The sequence below is a fragment of the Rhinichthys klamathensis genome, unplaced genomic scaffold, assembly GCF_029890125.1.
Source record: "Rhinichthys klamathensis goyatoka isolate OS25496 unplaced genomic scaffold, OSU_Roscu_1.1 h1tg000040l_1, whole genome shotgun sequence".
In the NCBI taxonomy this organism is placed as follows: Eukaryota; Metazoa; Chordata; class Actinopteri; order Cypriniformes; family Leuciscidae; genus Rhinichthys; species Rhinichthys klamathensis.
The window spans coordinates 14207039-14219109 of record NW_026606587.1 but is presented as its reverse complement, the minus strand read 5'-3'; the positions used below and the strand labels follow the sequence as shown (position 1 = coordinate 14219109).

At 37.7% G+C, this 12071-nt stretch overlaps 1 protein-coding gene across 1 annotated transcript in view; it reads left to right on the top strand.

The window, feature by feature from the left end:
• fkbp15b (FKBP prolyl isomerase family member 15b) overlaps positions 1 to 12071 on the top strand; it is a 67639-nt gene that overhangs the window by 10560 nt on the left and 45008 nt on the right. Inside the window, exons 3-10 of the mRNA XM_056246496.1 lie at positions 522 to 600; positions 3602 to 3671; positions 3753 to 3827; positions 3903 to 4001; positions 8818 to 8967; positions 9771 to 9839; positions 9911 to 10054; positions 11670 to 11791. Coding sequence (XP_056102471.1) covers positions 522 to 600; positions 3602 to 3671; positions 3753 to 3827; positions 3903 to 4001; positions 8818 to 8967; positions 9771 to 9839; positions 9911 to 10054; positions 11670 to 11791 — 808 coding nt within the window. The remainder of the gene's footprint in view (positions 1 to 521; positions 601 to 3601; positions 3672 to 3752; positions 3828 to 3902; positions 4002 to 8817; positions 8968 to 9770; positions 9840 to 9910; positions 10055 to 11669; positions 11792 to 12071) is intronic.

The window sequence follows — 12071 nt, the reverse complement described above, 5'->3', positions numbered from 1 at the left end:
TTTATAGCGTTAGATTGTCAAAAATAAATGTCTTAATAGAGATGATGAATGAGAATTTTACTTCTGGAATCTGACTGTTACACTCTAAAATATTAATATATAATATAACATATTTATTTTCTAACAATTTAGTGCAGATTCACTAATAATGAAACAGTGATTTATATTCTTGTTCATTAAGAACCACAAACTCTTTTTAGGCTAGACTACGTTCATTTAATGCCAGGATTCATTTGGTGATAACAGTGTGGTTACACTGGGCTTTTTTATGAATAAAGCACAATTTACAATGAGCCTAATTTACATGGGAGCCGTGTTTGAATGTAACTGACATAAATATTAAAGACGCAACACAATTTCAGTCCTGTGCCGGTTAAACTGGATTTGTTAGTAGTTAGTGAATAAGACAATGATGTTTGCGCTGTGCAAAAGTGGCAAAAACTTGTGTTTAATTTCCCCATAATTGGACCTTTCCCCATAATTACTCCTTTAATGCTGATTTTTCTGACATGTTTTTACAGGACCCCCAAACCAGAAGTCAGCCCCTTCCCAGAATCCTCCTGCTGTTCTCTTTGCTACTGCAGTACATGCCTACAGATAGTGAGTTGAAAAATTATTTTGTATATATTAGGGGTGTAACTATATTTGAACCGAACCGAAAAACCGCGATACACCACCCATGATACGTATCGCGATACTCTCATGGCGAACCGAACACGCCCCGCCCCCTGCTGCCCCGCCCAGCACCGGCTCATTGCACCTCATGTGTTATGTACACAACGAATACAGGGCTGTTGCCTAACCACCATTAACCACATATAATCGCAATAAGCTCAGTGTTTTGTTACTTTTGATAATAAACAAGGTGTAATCTTTCAAATTATGTCTATTTGATCACGAAATGCAAACAATAAATGCCGTTTTGGCGCTCTTAGATGTGGCGTGACAGATATCACTGTATGCATGCGGCAGCGCGGAGCGCGATCATCTCTTCCTCAGTTACAGAATAAACATGAATGGACACCCGAAGGTATGTTGAAAGATACAGTATACTTACTGAAAGGCATCATAACTCGTGTAAACACTCAATCAGTGTTTCAACAGCGGAAATACGTCAATAAAACGCTTAGTTTTTCACATAGCTTTATATTTACCTCAGGCAAGTCATTCAGTGTCCACAGCTTGCTGGTTTGCTAACTCTTTCACTATATAAATGCTATATATTAGCCTATATATTATATTTTACTTAACCTGTTTATGATATCTTGACTATTTAATGTATGTTTAAAATAGTTGTCATGAAAATAACAGCAACTGTGTAAATTATTATATAACAATAACAAATTAGAGTAAAAACATGTTAATGCAAAAATTGCCTTATGTGCAGTTTACATGTTTTCATACAATTTGTTATTTGAGTGTTGATTATTATTATATCATTTTAGGCTAAAAGTCTAAAAGCAAGTAAGGGCTGTAGTTTACAGCATTAGCAGATAATTTTGTTATCCTTGAGAAAAGTTTACTTGTAATTGAATTAATTTAAAGACAAGGACACAATTTGTTCATTAAAGCACTGTTTAATAAAAAAAAAAAAAAAAAATTAAATTGCTTTTTTATTGCCCTTTTATACCTAAATAAGGTATCATGCGAAAGCTTAAACACTCAAAATTCATCCTCTGCAAACCGTTTTGAAATTGGACATTGCATAACCATGGAAATAGTACTTAAAAACCTTATAGCGGGTTTATTTTTTGTCATTTCAACATATCAAATTTGGAACCCAACTTGGTTAGAAATATGGCTTTGATTTAGTGGCTATTTTAGAGGCCAAATCATTTTGTATAAAATGAAAACATTTACTTTTTTAAGTGCTTTCACTTCTGCAACAATCTGTTGAATGTTTTTAAAAGAGACCAAGAATTACAACCATTTAAAGGGATAGTTCTCCCAAAAATGAACTCTGCAATCATTTACTCCCCTCATGTCGTTCCAAACCCGTAAGGTTTTCGTTCATCTTTGAAACACAAATGAAGATCTTTTACTGAAATCTGAAAGATTTCTGTCCCTCCATTGACAGCTACGCAACTACGACTTTGACTCTTTAAAAAGCGAGTAAAGATATCGTAAAACTAATCCATATTAATCGAGCCATGTTTTTTTGAAGAGACTGGATTGCTTTATATTATGAACAGATCTAATTTTTTTTATTCACAAACATTCAAATCACACATCAGTTCTGGTCACCATAAGCTCAAGTGTGCTTGTTTGATAAGTGTGAACCGATGAGGATCATTCTCGTGTTACGCAGCACATTTGAGCTTCAGCACGAGGTTTGTTCTCGCGCGTTAAGCAAGATCGGTTGAGCTTCTGTTTATGTTCGCTGATCAATGTTTACAAGTGAATAAAAGCTAAATTCAGTCTGTTCATTATATAAAGCGATCCAGTCTCTTCAGAAGATTTGGACTAAACTGCTCGATACCTTTGCAGTCCCTCCAGAAAAACACGATTATGCGATCGCATGATTTAGTGCATAAGTCCGCATATTTATGCGAGGGGCCTCCTATTTTTAATACGCCACACTTTCGCCGCATTAATTGCCGATTTCCGTGCAAAATATGCGGGGCTTGCATGATTTCATAATCCTCGCATTTTCGTTGCAAAAAGTCACATATATCTGAGCAGAAAGTTGAAAATGTGCGTTTGCTTCACACGAGAGCCGCCGTTTCCCCCTGTTGCCATGGGAACGTTATGAAGTGACGTGATTACGCGACGTGAACATCATCGAAAAGCTGTAAAACAGGAGCACACTTTATTTTTTTATATTTCATTTATTCAGTTTTACAGAAGTTGTACCATATTCCTTTTGTAAAGCTACAGAACTTGTTTGACTCATCAATGTTTTGTAAGTTTGATGTGTTTATTAAGGTCTGAAATAAAACAAGATGAGAACTGAAATATTCCAGCACTTTCTGTGATGTAGTTATGCTTGCTTATCATAGAAAGTAATAAGAAATGACTCTTTACAGTAAGGTAGGAGCCTAGTGAGAACAGGGTGTTGGGGAACCACTTTTTTTCCCGCAGTTTTTGCAAGTTCCCGCAATTTCATCGAATAAAATTGCATAAATATCCCGCATTTTTAAAGAAAACGGGCCGCATAATCAAGGATTTTTGCCCGCAACAATCACAAAAAAAAACTCTGCGTTTTTCTGGAAGGACTGCCTATGGATTAGTTTTACAATCTCCTTATGAACTTTTTAAAGTGTCAAAGTGGTATTTGCCTGTTCTGTCAATCTCTTAGATTTCACTTTTATCTTCATTGGAAAGTTGCAAGTCTTTGTAATTTTTACGGTTTGGAACGACATGACTGTGAGTTAATGATGACAAAATGTTCATTTTTCATATGCTCAGAAAGGGGGGTGATACCACAGATTAATTTTAAGTGTAAAGAATAGGGCATGAAATATGCATACAGATCTGTAAACCAGATATCCAAAGCAAAGTACATGCTAGAATTTACATATAAAGATTTATCTGATTGTCTGTGATTCAGACTGATGAAATGAAAAGGGAAATGCAGTGATCACTGTTTTTGTGTGTTTAGTGTTAACGGACAGTATGTGAAGCAAGGCAAGCTGGGAGCTGCGGTCCTTGGAAATCACACAACTAAAGAGGTTCGGATGATCACTTTTTTTTTGACTGAGTCTTAAATGAGGACGTTTATAACACACACAAACGTCTGAACTCTTCTTTAGCACAAGATCCTGCTGTATGTCAGTCAACAGAAACCGGTGACGGCCGCCAGGATCCACAGAGGCTTCGTCCTCACTGTGAGCTCTTATTCACATAATTAACAACATGTTTGCTTTCCGAACATTGTTTTTAATGATCTCCTTCACTTTCAGGTCCAGCCCAGTAACTACTGCACGTTTTATGATGACCAGAGACAGAATTGGTCACTGATGTTTGAATCGGAGAAAGCAGCCACAGACTTCTCTAAAGAGGTTTGTGTTTTATGGGTTCTTTAAAAGTTACGACTCTCAAAGTTCAAAGCAAAGGGAGATATTTTCTTTTAACGAAATCGCTTTTTAAGGACTACAACAAACGGCTGTTAGGGACTACAATGAGCTTCGCCCTCGGAGCAGCAGCTCATTTGCATTTAAAGGGACAGACACACAAAAAAAAAAAACGGTGCGTTTTTGCTCACCCTCAAAAAGTGACAACTTTAACATGCTATATAAAAATATCTGTGGGGTATTTTGAGCTAAAACTTCACATACACAGTCATCTTGTGATTTTACATCTTGTGAAAAAGGCATTATACCACCATTTTAACACTCCTACCACCCCAACAAAAGAAGTACACATCTATGTAAGTATCCATTCACGCACATTTGAATCAAGTGGTCTATAAAAATCCCCAGCTACACAACCATAGATGTATAACAGCAATACTTCTTTAACAAACAGCAAAACAGAAATACCTATTTGCAATGGATGCGCGCTCTTCGCCAAGGACCTGTCTTCGTCCATTTTGCCACCAGTTGATTAGTGTTCAAAGAAGATGATGGGAAATCGTGACGCGTGACCCTACAAGAGTGATTACTGATAGGCTGTCTGTCACCTGCAAAAAAACAATCACGTTTTAGCAGTGTTGGGCAAGTTACTTTTAAAAAGTAATTAGTTACAGTTACTTCTTCCAAAAAGTAACTAAATTAGTTACTCAGTTACAAATTTTAAAAGTAACTAGTTACTTAAGAAAGTAACTATTGCGTTACTTTCAAGTAAAATTAAATTTTAAGTGCTCAAATGTGACCCCACCTCTACCCCTCTTTAATGGAACTTAAAATACATGTGCATGTTCAATTATTTATGATAAATCTGAATATTATAATGAAATGGACACTTAATACAATACATTATTAACAGAAACATTGTGGCATCTCCACATAAGTTTTAGAGTTCAATGTTTTTTCTTTTTTTTTTTCTTTCATGTATAATATTGTAATTATTAGCATGAATAGGCAAGGCAAGGCAAGTTTATTTATATAGCACATTTCATACACAATGGCAATTCAAAGTGCTTTACATAAAAAAAATCAAAAGAAATAGGAATAATTAAAACAGTTAAGAATAAAGAGATTAAAATAATCAAAAGAAATAAGAATAATTAAAGCAGTTTAGAATAAAAATTAAATAAAATACAGTACAAACAGTCGGACACAGTGGCACAGTGCTCATTCAGTAAATGCATAGCTAAACAGAAGTGTCTTGAGTCTGGATTTGAATGTGACTACTGTAGGAGCACATCTGATCTCCTCTGGAAGCTGGTTCCAGCTGCGGCTGGCATAGTAGCTAAAAGCAGACTCACCATGCTTAGAGTGAACCCTTGGTATTTCTAGCTGATGTGATCCTAATGATCTGAGTGATCTGTTGGGTTTATATTCAGTGAGCATATCTGCAATGTATTTAGGTCATAGGCCATTAAATGATTTATATACCAGTAATAATACTTTAAAATCAATCCTAAATGTAACTGGGAGCCAGTGTAAAGACCTGAGGACTGGTGTGATGTGTTCATATTTTCTGGTTCTGCTCAATAGGGATGTACCTAGATGTAGAATCTAGATGTACCTCCATTACCATGAACTCTGTAGGGATCCAGTGTATCTGTCATTTGTACCACATGCCGTGACTGTGTTTATGTTGTCGCGGGCTAGATCAGCTGACTGTCAGTTATCAGCTGATTGGAATTACCTGATCAAAACCACGTCAGCTGACTGGGGAATGTTTTTGTCAGAGGATGACGCACTGAGTTGAAAAGAGGATAAAATGCGCGAGAGTGGACGACAGTGGGGGGGGGGGGGGGGGCTTCAATTGTACAGGGAGACTACGTGAGACCTGGGACTAAGCTCGTACTTCAAAACCCTATCCACCAACAGAGGTGGGTAGAGTATCCAAAAACTGTACTCAAGTAAAAGTACAAGTACTTATAGAAATATTTACTCAAAGTAAAAGTAAAAGTAATAATCTGAAAAGTTACTTGAGTAAGAGTAAAAAAGTATCCAATGAAAAAACTACTCAAGTAGTTAGTTACTACTTTGGATCACATAGGCCTATATATATATATATATATATATATATAACATGATATTATTTAGATATTTTTTCATTTAAATTTTTTTTTTTATCTGTATATTATATCTATAGCCCGAAAACCATTGCCTGTCCTTTGGTTTGTATAATAGTATAATAACTTATACAACTACATTTGGATTATTAGACGATGTCGGAATAAAGTGACTGTGTGGAGTTTTGCATTCAAATGTAAAGGGATGGCAGTCATGTCATGCCCAACACAAACAACGATCAAATGCAAGGATATTCTTCTGTCTGTTCTCCAAAATGTATTTAAATGTAGGCTATATTTATGAAAGCATCTTTAAACTGGTTAACTGTGTCTAATAAGGCAGGCAACGGCATTCGTTTTCAAGTCGAGTTCGCACGCCACTGCGCAATACACACATTGTGTGTGTACACACATTCATAAACTGGACGATGGTAGCTTATTTAATGTATAACTATAAAGTAATGTATATGTCCAAAAAAAAGGGTAATGTCATACTTTGTAGTAGTGCTATATGGCGTAATAATCTGTTTGGTTGTAAAATGTATTACCTGAATGAAATCGAATGTATCGTCGTGTGGATCTTCATTCACAGACAGCTTACGAAGTAACATACGAAGATGTTCAACTAATAAAGATCTTCATCGCTGGCAAAAAATATGATGCATTTGCAGATTTACTTTCTAGACTGTACTGACTGTGGACAGCCACTTCATACAACGCTCTTGATGTTCTTAAATCTTCATGTTACGACTCCGAGACGATTCAGTGCGTGCAGGAAACTGAACAGATCATTCAAACTGATTCGCGAACCGATTTAGACAGATCTGCCCAACTTGTTTGATGACGTCTTTGAACAGAATCGACTCAAAAGAGTGATTCATTTGTGAATTGAGCATCGCTCATGCCCAGAAAAAAGAGAGAGCGCGCGCTTAGAATAAACTACGCTTTTTACAACATATTGCATTAAAATAAAGTAACGAGAGGAACGTCGCCCAACGTAACGAAGTAAAAGTACAGTTTTTTCATTAGAAATGTACTCGAGTTAAAGTAAAAGTACCCACAATTAAATCTACTCTTAAAAGTAAAACATTTCCAAAAAACTACTCAAGTAAATGTAACGAAGTAAATGTACTTCGTTACTACCCACCTCTGTCCACCAACGACCTGGGCTTGATTGCAGAATATCAACATCCTTCGCTGGTAACGAACTCCCAAAACCGGTGAGAATGATCGGTTTTATGGACTCTAACATTGGAGCAGTTTTGTTCGTTCATTGAAAGCAAACTGAGAGGAGTTTTTTTTCTCTTCGTTGTGGATTACTTTTTTGGACATTTGCTGTTGGATTAACAAGACTGTTCCCTGGATGTTTTCGTTTGTGCTTTATAGTTTGTCACGGTGTTTTGAAAGACTTGCTTTGGAGAAATCGTTCCGTGCTGACGAACGCACGTGGCTTGTGCACATAGACATTCAACCGGTCATACGGCTTGTGGGATATATTATGTGATATTATGTGTCATTTGTTGTATGTGAAATCGTTTGTCTGGGAAATATGTCACATTTAATCTATTGCAGTGTCTTTCTGAAAATATATAAGAAGCAATTTCATTAATGTGTAACTCAATTCATGAATCCCGTGATTTCTTGTTAATAATCTAGAAGAACAAAAAACAGCAACTACATATCAGATTGTTACAACATGAAACATTGTACACACATCTCTCGTTTACTGACTGGCTTGTGTTCATTGTGTGTCCTGTCCTGTCCGACTATGCGTTATGATGGGTCGTTCGCAATTCATGAGCGTTAGTGATGATGGGTCGTTCGCGAATGAGCGTTAGTGATGATGGATCGACTCGTTCACGAATGAGCTTTTGATGGGTCTCTAAGAGCCGGCTCTTTTAGGTAAACGTCGGGAGCTGGCTCGCATATCTGAAGAGCTGACTCTATTTTTTTTTTTACAAATTTAGCCTATAGAAATTAAATAATTATGTAATAAAAATTGAAATATTATAGTCAAAGTCATTTAAAGAGCCGTTTGTGAGCCAAAAGAGCCGGCTCTTTTCAGTGAGCTGAGTCAAAAGAGCCGAATGCCCTATCACTACTATGCGTGCTTTCGAACACCCGCCCAACTCTACCTCTGATTGGCTTACAATGGCATTTTACTCTACCTCAGCCAATCGTCAGCATTTATGCGCTTGACTCGTGCTTTGCCCACTAACCAAGGAAGAACAGTAAAAAAAGTATTTGTCTGATGAAAAAAAAAAACAGCTTCATCAGTTATAGTAACGCGCCGCATTTTTTGGCAGTAACGGCGTTATTAAGATGAGAAGAGTAATCAATTAGATTACTCGTTACTGGAAAAAGTAATGCCGTTAGTAACCCTTGACTGACGTTACTACTTTCTACGCGAGGACCTTGACAGAAATGTAGTGGAGTAAAAAGTACGATATTTGTCTTTCAAATGTAGTTAAGTTAAAAGTAAAATGTTTCCAGAAAAAATATTACTCAGGTAAAGTCCAGCCCAGTAACTACTGCACATTTTATGAAGACCAGAGACAGATTTGGTCACTGATGTTTGAATCGGAGAAAGCAGCCACAGACTTCTCTAAAGAGGTTTGTGTTTTATGGGTTCTTCGTCAACTGGTATTGTGTGAGGAGATTCTTATTCAATAACAATGTCATTGTTTCAGGTTTGTCTCGCTAAAGTGAACTGTGGCGGCCCGCTAGACTCTGTCCTGACCCAGGATCTTCTTCTCGGCGAGGGCCAGGCTGTGGAGAACGGAGACTCATTGGAAGTGGCCTACACCGGCTGGCTGCTGCAAAACCACACCATCGGACAGGTAAAGAGGTGTTATAAATGACCGAGTTTATGTGCACACAGGGCCCAAAAAGGACAAGTTAATACGCTGCCATTATGATCTGAAATGTACTACATGCGAAGCAAGTTAATGTGGATACATAATCGTAATATGACCAAAAAACAATTAATATTCTGGTTATTGTAAACATGGTTTGAATGAGAATTATAGAGCAAAACTAATGTTTAAGTTTGGTACTGGGTACATAAAAAAAAAAAAAGAGGCTTGTATGCTTGCAAAGGCTTTATTTGTTTGATAAAAAAACAGTAAAATTGTGAAATATTATTACAATATTTACAATTATAATTTTGTTTGAATATATTTTAAAATGTTATTTATTTCTGTGATCAAAGCTGAATTTTCAGCATCATTACTCCAGTCTTCAGTGTCACATGATCCTTCAGAAATCACTCTAATAAGAGGATTATGTGCTCAAGAAATATTTCTAATTATTATCAGTTGAAAAAATTTGCTGCTTCATATTTTTGTAAAAAAAAAATTTTTTTTGATGAATAGAAAGTTTTTTTTTTTTTTTGATGAATAGAAAGTATTTTTTTTTTTGATGAATAGAAAGTAATACAAAATTCAGCATTAATTTGAAAGAGAAATATATTACAACATTATGAATGTCTTTTACTGTCACTTCTGATCAATGTAATGTGTCCTTGCAGAATAACAGTATTAATTTCTTTAAAAAAAATAATACTTTATCCATTGATAATTTGTTTGATTTCTTGCTACCCAGCTTTATCCAAATTCTTTCTGCAAATTTTCCTCTCTTCCAGATGTTTGACTCGAATCTGAATAAAGACAAACTGCTGAGACTGAAGCTCGGGGCTGGGAAGGTCGTTAAGGTGAGAGGGACGTTGTCTCTTATGTGTGATTATCACTCATACGGCAGTCTGAAGCGGTTCTCTCGTCTCAGGGCTGGGAGGAGGGCATGTTGAGCATGCGGAAAGGTGGAAGCCGACTCATGGTGATTCCTCCCGGTCTCGCGTACGGATCGCAGGGCGTTCCCAACCGCGTGCCACCGGATAGCACGCTAGTCTTCGAAGCGGAGATCCGTCGGGTACGCCATTCTCACATTTACTTTATCAAGTTGTTTTTAAGATGATTCAGGTTTTTATGATATGTTCCAATGTCTTAAAGAGGACCTATTCTGCCCCTTTTTCAAAGTTTTTGATTGTTTTTGGGCTCTACTAGAACAGGTTTTCATGCTTGATTGTTCAAAAACCACATTATTCTCCATTGTTGCAGCTCCTCTCTTCCTAGTCTGTCAGTAACTCAGCTCAGGGTGTGTTTCTCGTACAACGCCGTAACTCGCTGATTAACTATAGTACGATGCATCATTGAAGAAATCTACTAGCTAGTCACGACTGTTTCCCGAAACCGTATCGTCGTCGCAAATTGGTCGCTCAAACCACGCTGGTTAATGACGTCACGCAGGTGGTGGAGTAATAACTACTTTTAATGAATCTGTTTGAGTTTAGATTAATGCTAGATGTTTTGCTATAAATTACGGACACGGCATCTGAGGACTATTTCTAATTTTTCTTAGTTATTTTGCTTAATTTAATAAATAAACTGGGGCGGCAGTGGCTCAGTAGGTTGTCTAAAAACCGGAAGGTTGGTGGTTCAATCCCCGGTTCCACCTGACCAAGTGTCGAGGTGTCCATGAGCAAGACACCTAACCCCAGCTGTGTGTGTGTGTGTGTGTGTGTGTGTGTGTGTGTGTGTGTGTGTGTGTGTGTGTGTGTGTGTGTGTGTGTGTGTGTGTGTGTGTGTGTGTGTGTGTGTGTGTGTGTGTGTGTGTGTGTGTGTGTGTGTGTGTGAGACACCTAACCCCAGCTGCTCCCGACGAGTCGGTGTATGAATGGGTGAATGCGAGGCAATGTGTAAAGCGCTTTGGTGGCCATTGTGTCTGTGAAAGCGTGATAAATGCAGTCCATTTACCATTTAATTTCCAGATTCACTCATAGGCTTGTTCTTGCGTACTAGAACACATGCATTCATGTGTGTTCACGTTCACTTCATAAATGACGCTTTAAACCTCTCGACAAACTAAAAGACGTAAATGACATTTATATATATTCTAAATATAAGATACAGATTGCACTGAATGTCAGCTTGCTTATTTGACTCAAGATAAGGATTTATTGAGTCCACATGACACTCTGCTTCTAACCACAGGTTGAGACCTGTCGCTCCAAACACACAATGTTCGTTGGAACGATGGTTTCGGGAAACACCGACTCGTTGAACTGCTGATAACGACCATAGTTGGCTAACGATGCTTTTGGGAAACGCACCCCTGTTTACTTCCTGTCTCTCCTTCTGAAAAGCACACCGTGCTCTGATTGGTCGGCTGGAGCGGTGTGTTGTGATTGGGCGAGCGCTTCGAGTGTGTTTGGGAAATGTCCCGCCCCTTACCATAACCGGCAGTTTAACACACTACTAACTAACTCAACCAGGCCCCGCCCCTTTATTCTGCGTATGAGTTATTATAATGAGGAAAATTGTGACGTGTTCGTTCCCGGAAGAAACTCAAGACTACAATGGAGGCGTTTCAGGAGTTCAGAAACACTGATATAGAGAATAACTCCTTTAATACAGACTTTGCAGTATTGTAGAAATATGCACAGCCCTGCTCTCTTCATACGTGTTCTCTCGTGATGCGTGTGCAGGTTAAGTTTGCAAAGGATGTAAACTCAAGAGATTCGGCGTCTCCTGCTCCCAGTGTTGAGAGTCTGGGCTCCTCTGAGCCGAACCAGTCCCTCGGTTCTGCTCCACAAACCAGCAAACCCAGGTGAGCCCTCCTGGCTTATGTAATCCAGCCCTACATCTTAGACTGGCTCCTTCTTTAGGGTATTTTAAACGAAACCTCAAATTACATGTACCTGAATTAGCGTTTGGTTCAGTCGGTTAATTGGCAAGAGGCTCAGTCATTGTTTGTCTCAAAGTACATTTTATTAGTGTCATTTTCATTGTGTGATTGTACAGCATCAGTTCATGTCAAATCAACCATGCAATATTTACAGATTCTTCTCGCCTTTTAATAAAAAAACCATGTAGATATAATATATAGG